This window comes from Epinephelus moara, chromosome 3, assembly GCF_006386435.1.
Source record: "Epinephelus moara isolate mb chromosome 3, YSFRI_EMoa_1.0, whole genome shotgun sequence".
NCBI classification, from domain to species: domain Eukaryota; kingdom Metazoa; phylum Chordata; class Actinopteri; order Perciformes; family Serranidae; genus Epinephelus; species Epinephelus moara.
In genome coordinates, this window is record NC_065508.1 from 7,805,671 (window position 1) to 7,831,927 (window position 26,257).

The following is a 26,257-nucleotide window of genomic DNA, read 5'->3' on the forward strand; positions in this document are numbered from 1 at the left end:
TGTGCCATATCCAGTTTGAGAGATACCAAACTAGCCAAATTGCTTTTTTATTTTGTCCTCACCAAAGGTAAGTAATGCAAAAACTTGTCGACTGGTCATTTGTGTAAGGTTTCCACAACAATAATGCAAACCTTGCAACTTATGCTTCACTACTTAAACATTTATTAACAGCCATCGCATCAGTATTATATGTTTTCTCCCCTATTATGGATGGCAAACCTGCAGCCTGCATGCATACATGACATTCAAATATGGCTTTAATTGTGTAACCAAACTACATTTTGTAACATAAATATTTGAGATGTGAGATTTCAATCCTTTATTATTGGTTTTAGTGAATATTTTGTATCCATCTTCACCATAACACATACACGTAAAGTGATACAAAAACAGAGCAAGATAAAAAAAATCCTTGAGAAGTCCACTTCACCATTTAAGTCTTACATTTCAATTTAATATTCTAATGTCTTAGAAAAGAGAACATTGTTTTCAATTGCATGACAAGTAAAAACTATGGGTTCAAGTTTAATGAATAGCTTATAAACTTAAAAAAAACCCACACCTAAATAAGATAAAAATAAAGAAATGTAAACAGCAGTAATGATACTCAACAGTAATATCAGCATATCACCTCCATCAGTAATGTTCTAGATAATCACAGTGGACTGTCCAAGAGTGACACGGGCACTGGGGTTTCTTTTCCAGAGATGCATGGACACTTTATCCTGTTATGAGGAGGAAAGACAAAAAAAGAAAATAATTGTGGTTGTGATGTTCTGCATAGAATATAGGGCAGCTATAAGAGGACGAAGTGTCAACATTTCTTGAGTGCTATAAAACTTAATTATCATCATCAACACAAGCAGTTGCACTCACTGGAGCGCCTGGTGGCACATTAACACATCCACTTAATGTGTTTTTTACATGCTTTAGTGGGAGGAAACACGAGAGTTCATACTTCATACTGTAAAATCACAGAGCTTAAAATAATCCTTCAACCTGCAAAATATGTATTTGGCCACTATTTGGCTGCAGCAGAAACAAGTTTAAAGTTGATATGGTGAACTTGCTAGCAAACACTTGCTGATTCACACATCCATCACAAAGGTGTATTTCTTACGCAGCCTACCTCTCTTTTTTGCATCTCTTGTATAGTTTCAGGTAGAGGTCTTCCCAAAGTCTCTGGAAGGAAGAGAGCAGCAACGGCAGACATAATAGCCAGAGTCCCCAGTATAATGTAAGGAAGATACAACAGGTATCCTCCTAAAGAATGAGAAGGGAAGGTTAAGATGAGAGAAAATTATGGGTACTCTGTGTGTGTGCATTTACAGTATGTGTGAGACTGCAACTCTGGGGGAGACTGCTCACTCAGGATTATATGACACCTTTGCAAAACAAAATAACAATATACATTTCCAGTCGTGCTGGTCAAGCATTTGATAACAACAGCAACAGAAAACCAATTTACAGCAGTACAAAAGTAAAGTTATACATCTACTGATACAATGCTCCCTTTCTCATGTCCCAAGCTTTCCCCAAATACTTTGCCAGTCCAAATATTTCTTTTTCAAACAGCCAAGTCAGTCATTGTGAATCATCCGCATTTATCCAATCTACCTTAATCTTTGTATTACTAAACAACTCCTCGCAGATCTTCCAATAAAAAGGACAGTACAAGACAAAATGATACTCATTTTCTACTTCTTTAAGGTCACACATTCGACTGTCTTCTCCCAACCCTACATACCTCCCGGTTTCAATATGAAGTGGCGATATGCCTGCTCTAATCTGTGCACAGAGTGATCTTTGTTTCTTTGACAGGTTATACAGAACATAGTTTTCAGTAAAATACTCATATTTTATTTCACGGTAGGTACGTAGCTTTGGTTTACTCCAAATCTCATCTGCCCACTGTTGTTGAACCTCATAAAGCAGCCTTTCCTTTAAAGTTAAAATGTCAATTTTCTCTGTTCTGAGGAATACTTGTTCATATCCATATTTACAAAACAAATCACACATGTCCATTATCCAAGGTCCATTCCGTTGTATATCCCATTTGAATATTTTTTTTGCTAATTTATTATCATCCATATCGAGTAACCTATTCCATAATCTGGCAGCCCAAACCTTCCAACGGACTTCACTGGGTTCCCAGCCCGTATCCCCTGTGACCGCCAGCACTGGCACATATTTGGCACACCCAAAAAATATCGAATGGCCCGCAGTAAATGTTGATTCCACAATTCAATGGCTAAAGAATAATGACACCATCTGCATTTAAACTGGTTCCCCATATGCCTTGCTTTTACAGTGCAATTCTGCCTGCCACAGGGTGAGAATTCTCAGGATAATTATGGCTTTCTTTATGGCACAAAGTGTTCTCAACCATTGCACAACAAAAGCAGGAAGCAAACAATGCTTTGACAACCATCCCCCATTGCCAAAGAATTTCAGTCCACAGTCCTCAGTGGAGCAACCACAGTAATTATGGAAACTCTACCTGACAATCGAAAAAGAGATTAACATGTATTGCCACGTTCTGAGGTAAGCATCGTTTGTCTTTGTCACAGCTGCGCCAACAACAACACTACTTGAAATCTTTAGGGCAAAGTAATAAAACTGTCTGTTTCTGTTGTGAGGGCGTGTGCATCGCTTCCAAACTTGGTGAAATAAGATTTAGCAGGGTACATCAGCACAGGTGCTTAAAAAACAGTTAAACCAATGGTAATAATTATTAACTAAATGCAATTTACTCACTCAGTTTTAACAAAAATGGTGCAACGCAGCTTCCCAGTCTGGAAACAGTAGTGTATATCCCTGTCGCTGTGTTCCTGAGCACTGTTGGGTAAAGCTCTGCAGTGTAGGCAAACATCAGAGCTGCGCCGGTGGTAAAACCATATTTACCGAACATCTCCAGTGCAAGTGACAGATTTGATAGACCTAAAGGATAAGGACATAGTTTGTTTTTGAACTGGAAACAACAGAGTAGAAACACATACAGGTCTGAAGCCCTTGATCAACTACAATTTCTACCCATGTCTGCAACATGTAGCTGCTTTCTCTTTCAGTAACACTTTATAAAAAGGTTACACAACACATGTTTATGTAAAGTTACAATGTGTAATTTACGTGGTTGTTTATTAGCAAATATCAACTATTGCTTTTTTAAAGTGTAATGCAATTCACATACAAATGGAAGCTTTCTCATAGGCTTAGAATGATTTCTCTATATATACACAGGCAGGGCGCGGTCTGATGGAGGTTTCCCTCTTGCGTCGCCATATTTGAATACAGCGGCCGAAAGGGATATACGCGCTTCGCCTTTCGCGTTTGCCTAGAACTTGCCGTCACTGGAGACGGTTAAGGTGAAGCTCAATCCGGGGCGCTTCTGCGTGAACCTGCTTTGTACTTTTATGATTCTGTCACACTTTAAATGGAGGACCACACATATGTTTTGCCCCGTAAGAGCGAAACCACGCCACCAAATAAAAGATAAAGATCAGATAAGCGAGGACGGGACAAACGCCAGTGAATATCGGCGTTGCTTATTCCAGGTGGAAAGAACTCCTGAAGGAGAAGATTTCACAAGGGATGCGGAGGTTGCCTGCTTTCTGCTAGACAGGTAATTCAATCTGATATTTTAAAATCATTTTGGCTTCATGTTTGCAACTACTTTTCCCTCTCGTCTAAGTTCGAGTGATGGCTATGTTTACGTGCTAACGTTATCCTAGCCTTGGCTAACATTATCCCAGAGCTACAGCTAAATGGTTAGCCTAGCCTACAGCCTAATCTGTTGATTCCTCTCGCACTGCTGCAAGGCTGCCACCCTCTCCTCCTCCTCTTCCCTCGTGGTAGCCGAGACACACCTCTTCACCTGGCCGTTCCTGCACCGCCTCTAACATTACCCCCTCGCCCCCTTCCTCTCCCTGGTCTTCCTCCTCTCCCTCTCCCTTCTCTCCCTGTGTCCTGTGGAAGAACACTCTGGAAACGCATATATTATAATCGTACCAACCTATATTTGCCGCACTGTGCCGTGACTATCACATAAAACATGTTATTTTAGCATTACTGTGCTAATGCTCATGTTACCAAAACAATTAGAAATAAAACACTCCTAATATATATCTCACAGATAACCTATATCTCACTGGTAAGCTATAACATATCGTAACATGGTTTAGATTCCTTTTTTTTTTTTAAAGATATTTTTTCGGGCATTTTTAAGCCTTTAATTGATAGGACAGATGAGCGTGAAGGAGAGAGAGAGAGAGGGAGTGACATGCAGCAAAGGGCCACAGGCTGGAGTCGAACCCGGGCCGCTGCAGCAACAGCCTTGTACATGGGGCGCCTGCTCTACCACTAAACCACCGACACCCCACATGGTTTAGATTCCTAAATAAATATTCACCTTGTCGCTAGATACTCCTGAACAACTCGAAAAACTCTGCTGTCTGCGCAAGGCTTTTTGTCGTACGAGGCCAACGTCACTTACCCGACGGGAGGGGTGAGTGAGTGAGCGCTGCAATCTAGAATTTGACCGCTGATGTCACTGTTACTCACCATTTTTACACACTGAGGCTTTAAGTAATGCATAACTCATGTCTGAGTCATGATGATTCAATACATTAATCAATGCAAGATGTATGATTAATTCCTGCTGCTCACCTTGACAAAAAGAGCAAGACACTATGAGTTTGTGATAAGTTCCCCCCTAATTGCAGTTGTTCTTCGGCCCAACAGTGTTACTACAGAGATCCTTAGTAAACAGCTTCATTTTTATCAAAACAAGACTTTTGAAAAATAAAATGCTTCCTTTGAATTTCACCACACAAACCATCACTTTGCATCAATAATCTTTGTGAATAGAGTCCTGGCATTTTTTTTCCTGCTTACTTTCAGGCACCAGTTGAATGAGGTATAGTGGCACTGCTCCAAGGAGCAAGGTAACGATGACAGACAGCCTTCGCGGAAGGTATCGCAGAGCCAGCCAGCTGGAAATGTATGCTGGGACCTCCACAGCTGCTGAAATGAAGCAGCTGATGTAGGGGTCAGCATGGAGTTGGGGTGTGTTGAAAGACAGGGCATAGTATCCAGCAGTCACAGTGAACCTGGGCAAGATGATGAAACAGACATATAGCAGAGGAGTTTGAATAGAAAGGCTTGTTATAAAATCATATAAATACATTCGGGCAAATTGAGGAAAAGTCCATTCGTGTCCATTCATTTTTTAACCAGACTTGAACTGTGATTGAACTGTGTTGCAGTACAGATCCTTATTGACATACATAATGTTTGCTGCAGGCACACACGCACACGCACACACACACGCACACGCACACGCACACGCACACACACACTTTTAGTTATGTGTTATGTGCAATGAGGAATCAACTAGTCCATCAATTACTTAATCAACCACATTTTGTTTCCTTGTTCCTGCATATGTCACTATTTGTGGTTGAATTTTTAACAAAGGAAATGCTGAATGTGTTACTTATAAAGAAACTAAACGAAAGGGGACTCAGATAATGCCTGTGTCTCCTACATTTGCATGTTCTTGTATGTTGCATATGTGTTAAACTGAAAACCTCCTCTTGCCATGTGATTTTTTTGTCCATTTGAATGTCTTTTACATGTTCTATTGCAATAAGCTATCTCAGACATTGCAGTGACTGTTAATAATATGGTTATAAAGCCGTTTACTCACGATATAAAGCCGAGAATAAGTGTTGTGGTTCTGATGCTGCTGGTCCTATACAGGTCAATGGCACTAAGGCGTTGTTTAGTGTGTATCTCTGTCTTATCAACCTGCAAGACACACAAACTTTCTCATCCTCTGTTTGCAATTTTTCAGTAGCCTAATATCCTTGGGATGTTTTTTTTTGTTTAAGAAATAAACTTTTTTTTTTTCAAACAAAAATACAAATTCATCTATTCTGATGCTACATGATTTTGACTGATAATTAGTTTTCCCTAAAATGTGCTAACTGTATAACCTGAGGTCAAATCAGACAGAATACCTTTTTTGTTTGAAATGAGAGATTAATTTAGTGACATAACAGCCTCCAGTGTGTCCTGGGTGTTTTGTTTGTACCAAATACAACATATCTGACAGTGATATTGTAACATTAGATGATTGTTTTACAGTAAGTGCCAACTGCAGGCATCAGCAGGTCAACTTACATCGTTATCTTGAAAGATGACCCTCGGAGCCTGAACTTTGTTCCACTTAGCCGCTTTTCTCATTATGGCCTCAGCCTCTTCCACTTTTCCCTGGGAGAGTAGCCACCGAGGGGACTCTGGGATGAGCCTGTGTCATTATACAGCACAGAGACAGATAGGAAAGGTCAGGCTGGATCAGAGGGGTTAAAAACAAAGATGGTGAACACACACAAAAACGCACACAATTTCTTTCATAAAACATAGTCTTGCCCAATTATTTTGTAAGTCTTCGGGTCAGTCTGCCATTCTTAACTCTTTACTTGTTGGGTTCAAGATTTTCCATTAAAAACTAGAATTACCACCTTGTGGTTGTATGCCTCCACAAACTAGACAAGTTGACATCCATGTCTGTGAAAACCAGGATGCATCACACACATTTCTCCCCTGGCAGCACAAAGGATCGATACAATCAGCACAGTTTCAAGGTGAGCATCCAAGATGTGTGTCAACAGTTCAGTATCCGACCTAACATAACCTCCTCTGTTCCCGACTTATGAAGTAATGGCCAAAAGTGTTTTTTCCCCAGAAATTATGATGTCACAGTGAAGTTGACCTTTGACCTTTTGGGTATAAAATGTCATCACTTCATCAATATATCCCATTAGATATATGTGTGAAGATCTGTCATAATTTGTAAATAAATTCTTAAGATATAGCCAAAAACATGTTTTGTGAGCTCACAGCGACCTTGACCTTTGACTTTCGACTACCAAATTTTAATCACTTCATTCCTGAGTCCAAGTGGGCCTTTGTACCAAATTTGAGGAAATTCCCAGAAGGCCTTCTTAAGATATAGATGGACGGACAACTTGAAAACATAATGCCTCTGGCCTCGGCTATCAACACTGCATACAAATATGCAAGAAATATAAATCCTGTTAAAAGACAAAAAACATTAAGTTCAAGGTAATTCATGATATGTTTCCTTGTAGTAAGTAAAACCTACCACCAGAGGGGGATGTAGACCAGGCCAGGCAAAGACAAAGCCAACAGGAGAGATCTCCAGTCCCTTAAAAAGTAAGCAAAGAGAGGCAGCAGCATGTAGCCAATGGCAAAGCCCAGAGATGAGCCCATAGATGAGTAAATGACTCGCACATGGCCAGTCAAGATCTCAGCGCCTGCACACAGAGATAAAGAAATACAAAAAAAAATGGATGGTGAACACGTGTAAGTCAAGTAGATATGCACAGTATGTTTTAAACTTACTGCACTGTCTACAGGAATTCAAAACATGACAAATGTGTAAAACTGTTGTGGCAGTATTTATAGAATCCAACGTCCATACGTACCCAGCACTAAGGCAGCTACAAAGTTGGATATCTGGCCCAAACCATTGATGAAGAGGAGGACAGTGAACATAATCCATGAAGTAGAGAAGACTTGAATAAAGGTAAAAACTGTCTGAACTGCCATGGTTGCAAAAAGAACAGGTTTTCTTCCGAATCTATGAGAGAAGTCGAATAAAGTTTCATTACCAAGGTATATATTGGTACACTAAACATGAACACCAGTTTTTTTCTTCTACACTAAAGGGGGTGGAGATTGAATCGGCAGATGTGCTCAACAAAAACATATTGCATGCAAAATTATTTGCATAAAAATGTCAACCAAGGCCAGATAAATTATAAGGTATGGTCGCTGGTGGAGGAAGTGGCCAGATTCTTTTTCTGTCACATGAATATGTCTGTTAGTGAGTGTTGCCGTCAGAATTTAAAAGTAGGACTTGAACAGAAAGTTCCACATCAGCCGCAGCCACCTTGGTTGTTTTCAAAAATGCTTCATTGGCTATCCTAAATAAGTTAAATAAGTTTATGCTTGCCTGCCTCAATATGTAATTATTCCCCCCCCCAAAGGATGGTGAAGGCATGACCTGACCTACTCTCCCTCTGATTGGCTACTAGGCTTGGGGAGCAAGATTGGTTGGCTGTAGGGTAAGAACATCAGGGTAAACCAATGAGAGGCAGAGTGGGGCAAGGTAGGGCGAGCCATAACCTTTGCCAACCTGAGAGAAAAAATTCCCCCCTGGCACAAGGGTGTGTGAGCAAAAACGATGACATCACCACATTTTTGGTTGTCATTTGCCAGAGCAAATCAGCACGAGCTCCAGGCTGTTACATTGCACCATTGTGTATCATATTCTATGGTACTGATGGAAAAGCAACACAACAGGTAACATTATATGACACCACATTATGTTGCTGTACATTACAAGTGCTTCTACCTATGTTATACACTTGATAAGTTGTCCATGTGGTTTAGCATATGTAGGTAAAACTTCTAGACAATTGAAACAGAGAATCAGTGAACACAAAAGCACCATCCGCAGAAATGATTGCAGTTATCCTGTGGCTGTGCATTTTAATGATTTCAATCATGACATTCCTTCCTTTCGTTTCATTGGTATAGAACAGGTCCATCTTCCAAAGAGAGGGGGTGATCATGAGCTTCTACTAAAGCAACGTGAAACTTATTGGATTCATACATTACCAACACTTTCCCACAAAGGTCTAAATGAGTGTCACCATGGGACCATTATAGGCCCTTCATCCAGTTCACTAGTTCTTATGTCACAGATTTGCCAGCCCTTACTTTCTGAACTTTCTTGCCTGCTTTATGTTGAAATTTAATTTAATTTGATTCATCCACTGATATTGCATTGGTTTTTGTATATTTATCATACACCTACAATGATGACTTATGTGTTCGAGGTGCTTGTACTGCTCCATTGAGGTGTGTTCATTTACTAATTGTCACAAGCTGTAACATCTTTCTGGTAATGACACATGCTAAACTGTGATTGCTCAACTCGGACCTACTTCCTCTATTTAAGTAAGTCATTTTGACTACTGCTTCATGCTTGATAAAGGTCCGAAACGTTGCTCCGTTAAAAACCATTGCTGTGAACGGTTGAATATGTGCTCTGTGCAGTCAACTTCCACTAGTTCTGCTCTTTGGAGAGATTTTTGCTGGTGGAATCTGGTCAGGTATTTCATAACTCCTAAGTTAAAATGTGTGTAGACAGGGGAGACGGTCAGAGGTCTATGTTGGAGGAACTGTGGAGAACAGCTAGCAGACCATTTTCATATATTTTGGAGCTGCCTAGCTATTCAGCCATACTGGCAAGAGATTATACGGGTAATACAAAAATATTTTTGGTGACGAAATGTACTGCTCTTTTTCTACAATCTATTTGGGCAATATTGCACCCCATTTACTGATGCGAGACAAATATCTTTTGAAAATATTATTAGCAGCCAGTAAAGCTGTAACCCGAAAATGGTTGCAGGCGACACCTCCAACAGAGACAGACTGGATAGATATTGTGACTAATATTCAAAATATGGAAAGGATGACCTTTTCGCTAAGTCTACGGATGGATAAGTATTTGAAATAATGGGAAAAATGGATTATATTTGTGACCACAAGAGATGATAACTGAGCCGTTACTGTATGAACTGACTTGTATCTCCATCAGTATAACGTATGTATGAATGTGTAGGTGACCAACTGTTTGTTCTATGGTTTGTTTGTTTTTTTATGCTGTATGTTGTGTTTGTTCTTTCTATAAAAATAAAGTACAAAAAACAAAACAAAAACAAAACATTGCTGTGTAGGTGCAAGTCAGTGTGTGGGCAATCCTTTCCGCAATAAATAACCTCACATTGGAAAAGGTCTGTTTCATAATCTGGCAAGGTATGGTTGCAAAAAACAAAAGCCAACATACTGGATGACGTTCATTAGTGTGTAAGGCAATGCCAACATCTCCACAAAAGAATAACAGTCATTTCCATCCCTGACAAACATAAGGATTAGTGCTGCTTGCTATTTTCTCGGTATACAATCATGTTCTGAGTTAGAGGTACAGGAAGACCTTAAATTAGTGGCTGATTTGAATTAGTAATTAGATCTCTTACTATACAGTTTATATGGTAAAAGGGTTACAGGTTTATATGACTGCGTATGTATATTTTATATATACAGTTTAACTGGTGTTTCTTTTTGTACTTGTCTGAGAGCTGTCCTGAGAAGAAGGATCCAAGAAGAACTCCAATGAAGAAAACTGTGGAGGTGAACGGCTGCTTCCACTGCTCACTGCACACCAGGTCAAACTGGAATAGCCATACATACACAATTATACAATGAAACACATTGACTAGGGGAAATCCACTGTATATATTTGATGTCTGATTATGTTTCAGCATTGAGGCCAGCTCTCTGAATTGCCAACCTCTCAGCTCAATGACATTATTTGTTTTAGTGTATTTGAATATACTTTAATTTTCTAGGCTGCAATATTCATAAATTAGTACTTTATGTAGTATTGATGTTTGAGGATGTGCTGCACAGAGTCTATCAGGTGCTGTGTTTCAGTAAGTCTAGCAAGTTTTGAAGTAGGAGAACAAATCCTTTTCTGTTTTTTTTTTTTATTGCAGTTTTGTTTTTGTCGCAAAGTGCATTAAAAAAAAGTCACTGTAAGTTAAAGGTTGATGCTAATTGGATGGTCCAGAAGGACATGGGTCATTTGTCAACAAATGTTCAGAGCACAGGGGCACAAAATCCCCAGAAAAAAAAAAGTCAAAGTCCACAGCTCCACATCCAGGGGTATATGGACACTGGAGGAAAGCTGTCAGAGGGCCCTCAGCCGTGGGTATGGACCCAGGTGAGCTCCTGCCCTCCCTCTGCAGGCCCTGTGCCCAGTGTCGGCTGTCCTCCAGTGTCCACACACCCCTGAATGTGGAGCATCCAACATGCTCTGGCTCTCCACTATGACGGCCTCTTAAGCCCCAGTAAAGCCTCCAGATTTTCACAAACAAAGGAGTTTAGAAAATATGACGATTTGTGATAAATTAGCCTAAACTACCCATGAAAACAGCAGAAAAACTTTTGTGGTTGTGGTCAGTAGTAACACTCTTGCATTGCCTCACATGAGCATAAACAACTGACAATCATGTAACAACCAGTCAGGGCAGAGCGCACAGCAGAGCGTCCCACCCTCATCCATTCCAGCCTTAACCCAAGTTAAACCACATTGTAGCCTGTGCCTGAGTTTTTGTATTTTGTCTCCCTGTCTGAACTGTTTGAACCGTGTGATGACGTATTTGGTGTTAGCTGTGGAACATCCTCTGTGTTGCCTGTATGTCTTATGGCTTTTAGTATTTACTGTACCAGCACAACAATAAACCTGGTTGAACTGACAAAAAGGAGATAGAGTAGGCTTACATTCAAACCTGTTTCCCATACATGCCCATGCAAATACAGATCACATGACAACATCCTCAAATCTTATGATAAAAGATTCCCCACTGGCTTGTCCAGAGTAGCAGGCTGGATTACAAAGATAATTCACAGCAATTAAAATCACTCTTCAAAGGGTGTGTCTCTCTTGCAGTATGGATTTTAGAGACTGCCACGTTTGTGATAGTTGATGAAGATGACGAACAATTGGGTACTGTTACCCAGGGAATAGCTTCACAATGTGAAAGCAGTGTATGATCACGACATATCACCGACACATTACCTCCTCAGCGTTAGGCAATCGATACAGTAAAAAGTCAAATAAATAAGAAGGCGTTAAACATTAAGCTATAACAATGCTTTCATTTTTTGCAAAGAGATTCTCTTCACAGTTATGATAATGAGCAAGCGTTAACTATGTGTGCTGACTGACTGCAGCTGTGTTCACAGTGCTGTGCCTAATGTACCAGCATGATTTTGACAGAGGGATCCTAGAGAGTGGGTGTTTACCATGACATTTCACTATGCTTTGAATAAAGGTTTTACGTACATCCAAACCCCGCAGGCAAAAGCCCTGCCCTAAGTATACACTCTGCAGACGGACAAATAAAATACAGACATGGGCAGGACTGGAGTTAAACAAGTGCACAGTGACAGTAAGCTGACACTGAGACACCAAGAGCAACAACAGATAAAACAAAGGCTGCAAGACAAACGCACTAACAGAACAGAAAGACTGTGAACAAGGATGAGGAGGAAAGTTGAGACAACAGTACAGTGACACAAAAATGTCAGCAAGCTCGTTTACAGTCTTGAAACACTCACTCACCTCAGAGACTATGGTGGATTGGTAGATGTCTTTGCTGTAGCTCCAACCGTCCACACAGCCCTCCTGCTCCAGGTCAGTGAGGTTGACGTCCCTGCCAGGGATGAATCCCTGAGCAGAGAGATTTCGGACCACATCTAGCCTGTACCTGCTGCAACTGCTCAGCTCCTGTTTCCCATTCACCACCTCACAGTCACAATACAAACGTAATTAGTGTTATTCGTAACATTTCTATTGATGTTAATTTGTCATTGTGGTGTGTTTTTCCTAGCATGTGGACGAGTAAAATACTTCCTAAAACTAGACAAGAATTTAACTTTCATGGCTTTAAAATGGTCACAGTGATGTTTTGTATGATTGTAAGATATGCCTGACGTCAAGCAGAAACTAGATGAAATGCATGTGAAAAAGAATATTTCAGTGAGCTCTTCTAGATTTGGCTTCCTGTTTTATCCCCAGTCCCTTAAAATAAAACATTTAAACAACATGTTGTGTGCTCAATTTTAAAATTACAAGCAAATACAAATTTCTCTAACTTTGTGTCGCAATGAACCTCCCTGAGTCAAGTTGTCAAAGCCTAGGTTGATCGTGTGCACAGGATAAAAATTAACATTGCGTCTTTCAACAGGAGGTCTCACTTCTGGTCGTCTCACCTTTACTGGTATGACGTTGTTACGCCAATCTTTGGTAAGGTTGGATTCAGGAACAAGGCAGTGGTGGCTCGGTATATCAGTCAGGAAAACGAGGGTGAAAGCTCCAAATCCATTGGGCACGATGCTGGCGCACAGGAGGAAGAAGACAACCTGCTGGAACCGTCCCCACTGACCTAGAAAAGCTATGCTGTCAACAAAACCCCTCATAATCAAAGAATCCGCTTATTCGTAGGACTGCTGCTCTATCCTCTGTCTACCTGCAACTGTGACTTGCACAGTCATGATCCTGAGCACCAGGCAATGTTTCCCCCACGGCATAAACGGAGATTAAACAAAAAAAAAAAAAAAAAAAAGTCAAGTTGACCTAACATTCCTTCTTGTCTGTCATCCAGCCGCCGCCCTGTGTCATGGAACTAAATAAGCCTTTGATATGAAATGTTGTTGAATTGTCTAACCTGTTGACCTAGAAGAACATTTGGTATCACCAGCCACTTGTTACAAAACTCAAAGTAACGCACAAAAACAAAATTAAAAAACAGTTAAATATCAGCAGCAAATACATAGAATGAATCAAATACTCAAAGTAATTACAGTAACAAATGGTTCCAGTACCTCAACAGTTTCTCTGTTTTAAACTTCCACAGTTTGTACCTGCTGAAATAAAAGGAGCTTTGTTGTAGAGCTTTGTTGTAGAGGTGTGAGGTGAGGACCAGTTGTTGTGCAGGGCATATAAGGTGAGGATCAGTTGTTTTGCGGGGGTGTGAGGTGAAGATCACACCCCATAGCTCATATAAGGTAATACCAGTATGGCATATGAGAATACTCCGTAATTACCCTCAGGGCTTTTGTGCAAACATATAGTTTAGGCAAGCCAAAGTGGGGCCCTTTGCATATCTGTGCCCAGGAGCACACTGTCTCATCATCCCTCCATGATCACATAATACATTAATGAATCACAGCTGACCTTGTATGAAGGAATCACAGCTGACTTTCCACAGCGTCTGACATGTCTCTTCAGGTGATGCAGGGACACTCTAACCTGTCACAGAGAGACAAACAAAACATGATTTGTTGAGTGTTCTAATCTGCACAGACTGGTGCAGCGAAGGAGCTCAGAGTTATTAATGTTTCCTCATTGCTATCAGCTTCATTATCACAATCGTAAGCAGCTGTGTTTACAGCAATGACTAATGTCACTAATGTTGCAACTTGATTACCAAATATCAACATGCATACAGAAAAGGTTACTCGACTTGTACAGCTCTTATACAAATGACTGATGATTGGTTGAGGGGGATTGCTGACTCTAAAATAGCAGGAGCAGTTATGTTAGATTTCAGTGCCGCATTTGATGTCATTGATCATGACATTTTAATTGACAAGCTACAGTGTTATGGTTTTAGCCAAACTGCAATTACCTTGATGAAGAGTTATCTTTCCTCTAGAACTCAGAAGGTTCTTTATAACGGTGGTTCGTCAGATTACAGTAGTTTAACATGCGGTATACCCCAAGGAAGTTGTCTGGGACCACTCCTGTTCTCAATTTTTATTAATGATCTGCCCCTAGCTGTGAATAATGCAGGTATAACAATGTATGCAGACGATTCTACTGTGTATTATGCAGCAACTACATGTCAAGAATTAAATCAAGTTCTGTCTCGTACATGACTGGATTAAAACAAACAAATTAGTCCTAAATATATCCAAATGTAAAGGTATTGTTTTTGAGTCACGATAGAAATTGATTTCTAAGCCTAAACTGGAGCTGTCAATATCTGGAGAACCCATAAAACAGGTGGACAAAGCCAAATTGCTGGGCCTAGTCCTTGATAGTCATCTATCATGGACTGAGCACATCAATTCAGTTGTCAGTAAAATGGGCCGAGGCATTGCAGTTACAAGAAAGTGCTCTCCTTATGTACAATCACACATGCTGGGTCAAGTGTCCAAATCATTAATTTTGAGCCACTTGGCCTATTGTTCAATAGTATGGCAATAGTATGGTCATCTGCATCCAAAACTAATCTTGCAAAATTACAAGTCTCACAAAATAGGGCTGCTAGACTGTTCTGGGCTGCTCAATAAGAACTAGCACTGAAAAGTTGCATTCTAGCCTCTCTTGGCTCACCATTGAGCAAAGGATTTTTTTTAACTATGGCCACATTTTTTAGCTGCATTATTAACTTAAAAAATCCAGTATTTTTATTTGAGCAAATAATTTATTGCAATAACCCACATAAACACAACACTAGATTTGCCAGTAATGGTCATATTGTGGTTCCCAGTCTAAGGACTAACTCATTGCAAAAAACTGTTATTTACAGAGCCATAACATACTGGAATAGTTTACCTTTCAAAATCCGGCTAATTAAAAATAAATTATCCTTTAAAAAGGACATACAGAGGTATCTGCTGGCCTGTAGATGAATGTGAAAAGTAGAAGAGGTATCTGCTGGCCTGTAGATGAATGTGAAAAGTAGAAGGTATGCTCTGTGCGTGTTTACAATATTGTGTGTTTCTACAAGTTGTGCTATTTTTTCTTTGTCTTTTCTGACTTTTAAAAATATATATATAAATATTTTCAATATATTGATTATTTAGTATTCTACTTTAATGTATGTAGCCTACAGTGTACCCAATTTTGAACTGAAATGACTGAATGTAATTCCTTTTTTTCTTCTTCTTCTTTATTTTCTTTTTTTCTGTTTAACTTTAATATAAACATAAGCTTTGTATTTTATAATGTAAATTGATGAAATTGTATGTTTTATATGTAATGTAGTGTAATATATTGTATGTAAGGTGTGGACCCCAGGAAGACTAGCTGATTGCCAAGGCATTCAGCTAATGGGGATCCTTAAAATAAACATAAACATAAACTATTACCCCCCAACCCAATTAATTTCTTCAGATTTGGCACAAATATCGACTTGGATTCAATGATGAACTGATCTGTTTTTGGTGGTCAAGAGTCAAATGTCGAGGTCAGTGTGACCCTTTCTCTGTCATTATTGTTAATATAATATCTCAAGAATATTTTGAGGGAATTTCTTCAAATTTGACACAAACGTCCACTTTAACTGAAGATTAAACTGATTAGATTTTGCTGGTTAAAGGTCAAAGGCTATAACATAATAATTCTTACACTAATTATGACAAAACTACACACAAATATCTAATAAGATATAATGATGACATTTTAAATCCAAAAAGTCAAAGGTCAACTTCACTGTGACATCATAATATTTTACATATAACACTTTTCTGGCTTGTCTGTTCCAACTGTCACTGTCAGATTAGGTAATTGTGGAGTCATAAAATCATGCTGTGGCTTGGCTGACAGACATAACACACCACAAGTTGGTCCACGATCAATAATCCCTGGTCGTCTTTTATGACATGCATTATGTCACTGGGTTATTCTTGTTCTGCTTTTATAATTATTACTATTACTTCAGTCACTATGACTGATCATGTCCCAGCTGAAATGTTATTGTAGTAACATAAAAAGCACCACCAGATGGCAGGAGCTACATCTGAAACACCATATGCAAACTATGACAGTCACTGAATCCTCCACGAGTTCCTGCCTGTACAGAAAATGTAGGGATTCTCTCAACCGAAATTATAAAGGGGCCTTTAATTTTAAACAGATACAGGAAGTGTTGAGTTTGAAATGATGGCCCAGTGGATTAACCTTAACACGACAAATGGGAGTGGATTAAAAGTGAAAATAGAAAAATGCAAAGGTAATGAAAAAATAATGACCAGTTTCCAATGTAGTCTGTTCCAAATTAAGCTGGCACCCTTATATCCTTTTCCATTATACAGAAATAACTTTGTGTGCTAGGTTGACGCTAATGGCAGTACTCACCAGGTTGCTTAGGTGCCTCTGCTGTTTCACACCAGCATGCCTTTTCACTCTGTCGTGGTAACGTCCCTAGAGGAAATATCAAAAAGGCCGGGTTGTTGTTGCCATACAGTTGTCCACGGCAGCAGATTGCTCTATGTTTCTATTGGTCCAAGTGATGGCTGTGACAGGAGAAGTCGTGAATGACAAAAAGAAAATTAAACATGCTTGACTTTCTGTCAGGATGTCGTGAGGCATTCCAGATGTGGCATCTGTTGTCGTCTATTATGACACACTACACAAGATAAAATGATGGATTCTTGGGTAAGACACTCATTGTCATCCACAATCCAAACCAACACTGTACGACGCTGCGTCTGGCTACAGTCCAGGTGATACTGTGTAGTGTGAACCTGGCATACAACCGTGGGGCTGTAATTCTAGTTTCAAGTATAATACAGTAGTGAGGTGCCCATGAACATTAAGTCATGTTTTGCTTGGTGTATTCATTTAATCAAGATACAAAACCTCATTGCCAACTCACTGTGATTTTTTTCTTTCAGGGCAGCTTTGACTCACTGTAAGTCATTTAATTGTAACGAGCCGTCATACAATCTGTGAAATTTGTTAATGTTTTTTTTAAGACCACTTTTTCAAGTGGATTTTGTCCCCCATCGCTTACAGTGGAAGCAAATTACGAAGATATCTTGTAATGTGTTTGTGCTTTTATATCAGGTCCAACTTACCCTGTAATCCTCAAAGATGATCTGTAGAGCCTCCACTTTGTTCATCTTAGCCGCCTGTCTCACTATGGCCTCAGCCTCCTCAACTCTTCCCTGAGAGAGCAACCACCGAGGAGACTCTGAGATGAACCTGCCTCAGTATTTAACATAGAGACTGGTTGGGATGGTTACACAAAAAGACTAGTCTGTAGTATTAGGCCATGGGAAATTGTTAGATTATCTGCATGTATATTTTTTTTTATTATAAAGAAGTAAAGTCTTATTATCTTTGCAGGAAACAAGGGCAAAAATGGGACAGCCTCAACACTTGCAAACCCTGATGTGAGCACACACATTAGGGCCATGACAGTACCTCACAAGTGTCCACATCTGAAAAAACAAAACAAAAAACTTGACGAAATACTGTTACTCAATCTTGGGATGCAATTTGAAAAAAGTAGTGGTGATGCTTCAATCAACAAACATGACTATAACCAGCCCAGGTCTGCGTCTAGGTGTTGCCATTTTACTTTTCTGTGCAGTAGTCGACTTAATCCTTGTAATATATACTGTACATATGGCAGTGTGGCCTAACACTAAGGTGTGCACAGATAGCTTACAGATGAAGACAAAGAGGGATTAACAGAAAAAAAAGGAATGAGTCTAAGCTGTTCATTATACCATCAGTCATTCATGCTCCACTAACAGAGTTAACCTACACAACACGGTAGCACCTCCCTTTCTTTTTCTGCCTTTTCTCTTCCTTCTCTTTCTCGTCTCCATGTCTTATTTTGCTGCTGTTTTCCTGTTTTTTAAATTATATATTAGAAGCGTATGAGGCAAAAACAATCTTTTGTCATCTATTTTCACTCAAAACATTTCCCTATATTTGTGTTTCTCTATTTCTTGCTATCAGCTGCAATTTAAGTCAGCGTTCACTTTTTGACCCAGAGGTGCCATTTCATCAAAACCCAAGGTATGTTGAACAGTAGTATTTGTACCAACTACTGCATGTGCTTATATCAGTGCTAATTTAAAGTATTTTGCTCTATTTCATGTGTGTTTGGGTCGCTGTATTTTTCATAGTGAGTGCAATTTGTCATGTTATTAAAATCACAATACAGTGTATAACCAGAGTATTCTCCAGTGGTAGTGTTAATCTTCAAATGACAATACAAAAAGCTATCGCAACTACTTCCACCACTACTGTCACTATATAAGTTACTACTGTATTTATAAATTCTGCTGCTGCTTATAAAAATATGACATTATTGAGCCAAACAGGATCTGACCATGGAAAGTCCAGCTGGAACACAACGAGTGAAAACTGTGATATCTGCTCTCTGCAAAATCCCTCTTCTCTTCCTGCTCCTGTACCTCTTCGTGTGCTCCCTTGACATTTTAAGCTCTGCCTTCCAACTAGCTGGCGGTAAGCAATCCCATTATCACTATCTTTCATCAACTTTTAGACCTGGCAGTACTCAAAACTCACAATGTCATTTCAATGCATTATTCAATAAAGCAATATGTAGTGGGGAAACTACATCCAAACTGTAGTTTACTGAAGCACCAGTTACTCCACAATGAAAAGCAGGTAAACTACATCTTAACAGCTTAGTAAGTAAATCTAGTCTCGTCCAGTGTCAGCTGGGATGGGCTCCAGTCGCCTGCCAACTTGTAACAGGATAAGCAGTTTCAGAAAATGAATGAATGAATGAATGAATGAATGAAAACTGGCTACAATAAGCAGTTCAACTACATCAATGAAAACTAGAAAAGCACTCAGAGAGTGCAGACCTCCGCCAAGTAGGTGATATTCCCTCCCCCTCTGCATCAGATTTTGTAGCCTGCATCACAATTAGGTTATTTGCATCACTATCATTATTAGGTTACAGTGGTGTGAAAAAGTGTTTGCCCCCTTCCTNTTTGATGATCTGAAACATTTAAGTGTGGAAAACATGCAAAAAAGTAAGAAATCAGGAAGGGGGCAAACACTTTTTCACACCACTGTATATATGCCTTCACCATGGAGACACTGTGGTGTATTTATTTCGTTTTTATTTGTACCAACACAGAATATAATATGTTTTTTTTTTATTTTTCACTTTCTTTTTTTCCAACACAGAACATTAATTTCAACTTTAGAATTACAAAAATATTTAGCAAGTAGAACAAGACGTGCTTTCCGGCCACCAGATGGCGCTATTCTCACCATCTCATTAGAAATTGGAATTGCTGCTGAGGCTGTAAGACGATAGACTTTATTTATTATTTTATCCACTTTGCTTCAACCGATCACCACCAAAATGTTATCATCTGTGCCTTGTCCCATTATCCACCTTTCCTGAAAATGTCATCAAAATCCATTCAAAACTTTTTGAGTTATTTTGCAGACAAACAAACAGACAAACAGACCAACGCCGGCGAAAACATAACCTCCTTGGCGGAGGTAATCACAATCTGAATCTCACGGTGTGACACAGAGGTATGACTAAACTGGCACTTAGTTAAGTGTAGGCGTAAAGGTGCATGTAACAGGCAGAACTTCACACGGTGTCCTGGAACATCAACAAGCAATGCACCCAGGGTACCTTGCATGTCATAGGAAAGCCTATGATGAAACGTCAACATGTGATGAGGTCGGAGTGAGAATGTGCTGCTCACTAACAAGGGAGTGTTTGCTGTTTTTATAGTATAGCAGAGTGCTTTCAACAAACAAGTCCTCCATTACATCAACTCTTGCACTTCCTCATGTATCTTTTGGTCAAGAACTGGTCTTGTCTGAAACACTACATGCACACTAACAGGCAGTGTTGGGCAGTAACTAACTTAACTACACTTCTCAGTAGCGTGGTGGTAACGTCAATGCTTTCTGAGTCAAATAGCTTTTAGGTAGCAAAGTTGATTAATTGAGGTCTGCATAAAAGTAAGGATAATAAAACTGAGAATAAGTTATGTGACTGACATCAGTGCCACACTGAGACATGTAGATGACGGGAAGCACTTTCGTATGACATCACAGACTAATCCTTCAGTTAATTCCGCTTGCTGCTTCGCTATTGGCTTTTCTTGGCAAGACCCACCCCGCTCTGCCTCTGATTGGATACATTGCACTTCTTGACACGTCCGTCACGTGTCTTGCCCAAAGACTGTATGTATATATTTAGTGGATTTGCAGTGGACACTAGAGAAATAGAGACAACAATGGCCAAGAAAAGAGCTCAGAGACAGAGAACAGGATTAAGTAGGAAGAGAGGAGAGATTTTTTTCAGGACATGTCATAACATCCCCCAAAAAAGAGGAAAGTTTCCATTTTGGTCTGTTATTTTTATTGTTTATATCACTATCTTTTCTTTATCATACTTTGACTGAAAATAAATTTTGGAATTCTGTTTTTGAATTACTGACACAGCCAGGCAGCCTACTGATACATAACAAATACATTAGGTAGGAAGAGGAGAGAGGAATGGACCGACTGATGATGTCATGTCATTGTAGGACATGTTCAATGTCACAAAGTCTTTAAAAAAAAAAGAAAAGAAGGAAGTTTGTGATTTTATGATGAACAGTTCAACTTAACATTTTTTTGCCTGCGTACTTGTTTGGCTGACAGTTTTTCTTATCACCGAGGTAACGCTAATTTGACATAAAGTAAAAAAAAATAACAATAAAAGCAGCTTTGCAAGTAGCAAACTACCTTTGCCATTTTCTTGTAGCTTAGCTTGCTATGTTTCTCTGGAGATAGCTTCAATAAAGTGAAACTTTATTTTGATGTAGAGTAACTGGAAGCAACAGAAGATCCCCGAAATAAGGAAATCAACACATATAATGACACCTTGATTATCATGTCTCACAAATATATCTCTTTCGCTTACTGCTAAAAGACAGTCACCATGAAGACACTACATACACACTAACATAAATGATTATTCAAAAATGCGACAGCTGTTAAATCAGATAATAGCATACTTCTCATTTTTATCTTATGGTTCTTGTTTTCTAAAGTACACTTCTTATGTTCTTGCAAAGCAAACAACTCATGTTTTAAGCAACAGCTGCGGTTAACTACTTAGTCATTCTGACTATGATCTCCTTCATCATTTACTCCTCTTCATCAACATATTCTATATAACTACACCCCCATACTGGATGTAGCTGCATGTTTTATTTGCTATCATGGATGCTCAGCTTGATTATGAACAGCAAAGATATCCTCCTGTCTGTCTCTTTTCTTCTGTCTCTCCTTTCCAGGCAGAGTAGCAGGAGATATCTTCCAGGAAAATGCCATCCTGTCTAACCCAGTGGCAGGGCTGGTGGTGGGAATACTGGTGACAGTGTTAGTCCAGAGCTCCTCTACCTCGACCTCCATTATAGTCAGCCTCGTCTCTTCTGGTTGTGAGTTTAAGTATTAACATTTCTACAACAATGTTAGTTGCAGGTAATATTCTTAAAACATGTAACGGCGGCATTTCAGATAATCAAACTAAACTTATGTTCTTTGGTACAGTGCTGGATGTTCAGTCAGCCATTCCTATTATCATGGGCTCCAACATCGGAACATCAGTCACCAATACCATTGTTGCTCTAATGCAGGCTGGGGAGAGAGATGAGTTTGAAAGGTAAAGCTGTGTGTGTGCATTTGCCCCTGTAAAGTATGTTATATATATATGTAGGTATGTTTGTGTAAAAATAAGATCTTGAAATGTTTTTTACAGGGCATTTGCTGGAGCTACAGTCCACGACTGTTTTAACTGGTTGTCTGTGTTGGTGCTTCTCCCTCTGGAAGCTGTGAGCGGGATGTTGAGGCGACTGTCACAGGTCGTGGTCGACACACTACAGTTCGGTACTGGAGAAGAAGCTCCTGAACTTCTGAAAGTCCTCACTGAGCCACTCACTGGAATGATTATCCAGGTACAGGTACTAGAAAACTTTGCAATAAAATCTAATGCTTTTTTATCAATTATTTGTTTTTAGCAAACATAATAACAGCCTCCATCTCAAATTGAAAAACTGGCATAAATTGGAATTTGCACACCCAACCAAGTATAGAACGTAGAGTACATAAGCTCTCATAAGAAAACGTCACCTATTAAACAGATCTTCCACATTTATTTTACATCAGTTCAGTTGAGAACAGCAGCAGGAATAGAATAAATGAAGCAACAGTGCTCAGGGGCACAAGATAAAACTAGAATTACCACCTCGCATTTGTATGCCTCACATCAGTCAAATTACAGTTAAAGTTTACATCCATGTTGGTCCAGACTCAAAGGTATAGCCATGACTGCTGACATCACTTAAAATACAGATGTTGCTGCAAAGAAGCTATATATTCTACAACATGGATGCTTCTCACACATTCCACACAGAGCCGGCAGGTAATATTATCATCACTTTACTAACTGTGAAACCTCCTGAGACATGAAAGCAGCAATAAACTGTAATTCTAACCAACTACTAACCAACGATAACGGCCGTGTTTCCCAGTTAAGAGCGATCTTAGGACTTAAGAGCGCAGTTAAGACACTAACTGCGCAGACACTAGCTGATGAGGCGTTGTATCTCAGCCATTACTTCATTTGGACAGCCCGGTCTGACAGCACATCGAGTGGGCTGAAGTGCTGACGCACAAATGCATTTACATATACGGTTTGGCTTCACACACAGAGACGCAGTTGGTTAGCAGCTAGAATACGCTGTAAAGCAGCCATGGTATCTCACACATGTTATTTGGCAACGCCTTTATATAGAGTTGCGGGTGGAGCGTCCCTTGATGAGGTTCCAGCTGAGCTCAATTACACCTGTCAGTTGCCTGATTTCTGTGAAATGTCACAGGTTTGGAGGGTGGATGTGTTTCTGTCAGGTGTGGGATATGTGCGGACAAATTATGATAAATGATAGTCATGATGATTCATTTTATTTGTGTGCCTGAGGTGCACAGCACATACAGGAACACACTTGTTATTCCTCATACTTATTTTTCTTCTTCTTATTATTTTTCTTCCGCCACATTTCGGTGCGTAACTTGTGCCACAGCTTTGAGCGCACACAGGGTCTTCATAAAACATAGAGATTCAAGATTCAAAGTGTTTATTGTCATATGCACAGTAAGGACACACGTTTCCCTGCAGAATGAAATTCGTTCTTTTCTGTCACCAATTAATGCTAAACAATATAAATCTGAAGTATAAAATAGATCAAAATATATACGGTGCGCACTGTTTTAACGTCTCCTTGCTTAGTGTAATATTAATTTGCGGCCGGATCTGTGAGCGTTTGGTCGCTAAGAAGGCTGTTTAGAGTGGGTCAGCTCGATCTTACAACTCCTTAGTGAAAGATCTTCTTAAGCTAAGAGTGATCTGGGAAACGCGTTTTTCTTTCACGGGAGGCTTAAGAGCGTTCTTAAGAATCTCTTAGCGCTAAGAGCCATCTGGGAAACGCGGCCAATGTCACAACATGATTCTCTCTATGTAGCTGGATCAGTCAGTCATTACAGCCATTGCTACTGGAGACCAGAGTGTGAGGAACAAGACTCTGGTGAAGCGCTGGTGTCAAAGCACAACCGCAGAGGTACTGGTAAGAAGCAATTGGTGCTTCTCAAAGTCAAGGAAGGATCCTTAAATGGCTAAATTTCAAGAAGGCTAAGTCATCGGATCCCACCTAAGGATTGTTCCGATGTCAAGGATACTTCAAATTCAACCAAGGGCTGAGTCCTTCCTTTAGACAACTTCCAAGGATACATGCGTCTATCCTCAGCATGCATGAAGTACCCACAATCCTTTGCACACCCTTTACCGGAATTGAGGGCGAGGCATCTTTAAAGGGATAGTGCACCCAAAAATGAAAATTCAGCCATTATCTACTCACCCATATGCTGAGGGAGGCTCAGGTGAAATTTTAGAGTCCTCACATCCCTTTCGGAGATCCAAGGGGAGAGGAGGTAGCAGCACAACTCCACCTAATGCAGGCTTTCGGCGCCCCAGATTCAAACGTCCAAAAACACATAATTGAAACCACAAAATATCTCCATACTGCTCGTCCGTAGTGATCCAAGTGTCCTGAAGCCCTGACATAAAAAGTAGTTTGGAAAAACGTCATTTGAACTCTGTTTTTAGCCTAATTGTAGCCTGCAGCTCTAACTGCCTCTCTGAGCACCGCGCTCACGTGTGCACACTTGCAAGTGAGACCAACGAAAGCACGTGAACACACCTGAGCCTCCATCGGCATATGGGTGAGTAGATAATGGCTGAATCTCCATCGGCATATGGGTGAGTAGATAATGGCTGAATTTTCATTTTTGGGTGCACTATCTTTTTAATGATGCACACCCTGGCACTCGCTAGCCTGTTCTGATGTGTGTTCATTGAATGCTAGGCAGGAGTCTTGCCTAGCCTACGTAGGACCCAACTTGGAAGGGCCTGTCCTACCAAGGAAGCATCCTTGACTTTGAGAAGCACCAACCATGTCCCATTTTTAATGTTAATTTGTTACATGTTTCTTCTCTCATCCCAGGCGCTCTGTGACATATTTGTCTTACTTTTAGTTATTGTGTGAAAAGACACGTCTTGGTTATAAGCGTCATGCTCGTACATTTAATGTGCAAAACTAAAAGTGTGGTTATCATTATAATGTATTTAATATTACTGTTACATTATGTATGTTGCATTTTAAAATTGTCCCACCATCTCTTTGCCTCAGTCTGCGCTCTTTTTATCATTGCTGACAGGACAATGACACATCCTGGAGAACACACAACCTCTCAGAACATACACTGATATGTATGCCATTTTGACAGTTGACCTATTTCTGTGATTTAAAGTTTTTAACCTCTCTTTGAATGAAAAACATCTCTCCTCTCCTCACACATTTTCCCTTCTTGCGTGTTCTAATCACTATCTTAAACCTTCAATCACCCATAATCAACATAACCTATAAATTAAACACACTGATTACTAAGCTTGTCAGTTGTTCTTGTAGGGCAGCTTTCCTCCCTTTACATCTTGGAAGTTATATTTTGTTTCTCACTCAAACAATCTTGTTCACTACATCAAATGTCACATGTCTGTCTCTCTGGCCAGGTAGGCATCTCTTTGTGGACTGCACTTTGTCAGACTTGGCCATAGGTCTGATCCTCCTGGCCTGCTCTCTGTTGGTGCTGTGCAGCTGTCTGATACTGCTGGTTAAACTGCTCAACTCCCTGCTGAAGGGCCAAGTAGCCAGTGTTATTAATAAAGTTGTTAATACAGGTAATACACAGTTGGAATATAAAGCTCTTATCCTAAATACATCACAACTAAATGCAAATCTTTTTAGAATATCGTAACCTTAAAGGGATAGTGCACCCAAAAATGAAAATTCAGCCATTATCTACTCACCCTCATGCCGAGGGAGGCTCTGGTGAAGATTTAGAGTGCTCACATCCCTTGCGGAGATCGGCGGGGGCAGCGGCTAGCACACCTAATGGCAGACGGCGCCCCAGATTCAAACGTCCAAGAACACAAAATTGAAACCACAAAATATCTCCAACATGCTCATCCGTAGTGATCCAAGTGTCCTGAAGCCCCGACATAAAAAATTGTTTCGAAAAACATCATTTGAATTCTGTTTTAGCCTCACTGTAGCCTGTAGCTCTGACTGCTTCTCTGTGCTCCGCGCTCACGTGTGCAAGCTCAGGGTGATCGGTGATGCACGGTCTCTGAAGAGCAGCAGTCTCGTCAGTACTGATGTCCAGATTCTCAAGTGCAGGCAT

General features: G+C 40.0%; 2 protein-coding genes and 1 long non-coding RNA gene across 8 annotated transcripts in view; 2 read left to right on the plus strand and 1 right to left on the minus strand.

The window, feature by feature from the left end:
- Positions 1-314: 314 nt before the first annotated feature.
- Positions 315-13,859, minus strand: LOC126388180 (solute carrier family 22 member 4-like). Its single transcript, XM_050041114.1, has 11 exons — positions 12,937-13,859; positions 12,287-12,469; positions 10,228-10,331; positions 7,512-7,666; positions 7,169-7,340; positions 6,184-6,310; positions 5,708-5,808; positions 4,894-5,108; positions 2,758-2,940; positions 1,130-1,263; positions 315-725 (listed from the first exon to the last, which is right to left on the minus strand). Exons 1-11 carry the CDS (start codon positions 13,141-13,143, stop codon positions 648-650), a joined length of 1,659 nt encoding a protein of 552 aa, XP_049897071.1. The 5' UTR covers positions 13,144-13,859; the 3' UTR covers positions 315-647.
- Positions 13,860-14,934: 1,075 nt separating this feature from the next.
- LOC126388181 (uncharacterized) lies at positions 14,935-15,812 on the plus strand. Its single transcript, XR_007569725.1, has 2 exons — positions 14,935-15,341; positions 15,382-15,812. It is a non-coding gene; the product is annotated as an uncharacterized LOC126388181 (long non-coding RNA).
- A 1,751-nt stretch (positions 15,813-17,563) lies between these two features.
- Positions 17,564-26,257, plus strand: part of LOC126388178 (sodium-dependent phosphate transport protein 2A-like) — a 12,370-nt gene continuing 3,676 nt past the window's right edge. The window contains exons 1-8 of one of the 6 annotated variants that reach the window (XM_050041109.1): positions 17,564-18,484; positions 18,785-18,937; positions 21,760-21,903; positions 22,016-22,127; positions 22,224-22,425; positions 23,983-24,084; positions 25,235-25,286; positions 25,587-25,754. In XM_050041109.1, the coding sequence (XP_049897066.1) occupies positions 18,802-18,937; positions 21,760-21,903; positions 22,016-22,127; positions 22,224-22,425; positions 23,983-24,084; positions 25,235-25,286; positions 25,587-25,754 (916 nt within the window). In that variant the 5' untranslated portion in view covers positions 17,564-18,484; positions 18,785-18,801. The remainder of the gene's footprint in view (positions 18,485-18,784; positions 18,938-21,759; positions 21,904-22,015; positions 22,128-22,223; positions 22,426-23,982; positions 24,085-25,234; positions 25,287-25,586; positions 25,755-26,257) is intronic. The other 5 variants (XM_050041108.1, XM_050041111.1, XM_050041110.1 and 2 more) reach the window with 5 other exon arrangements.

What these genes read in the sequence shown, in the direction of transcription:
- LOC126388180 (XM_050041114.1), bottom strand. Translation starts at nt 13,143, where the DNA reads ATGAGGGGTTTTGTTGACAGCATAGCTTTTCTAGGTCAGTGGGGACGG. An exon ending in TCAGGACAGCTCTCAGACAA is followed by an intron (nt 7,667 to 10,227) that starts GTACAAAAAGAA and finishes CTTCTCTCATAG; the next exon opens with ATTCGGAAGAAAACCTGTTC. An exon ending in CTTATTCTCGGCTTTATATC is followed by an intron (nt 5,109 to 5,707) that starts GTGAGTAAACGG and finishes CATCTTGCCCAG; the next exon opens with GTTCACTGTGACTGCTGGAT.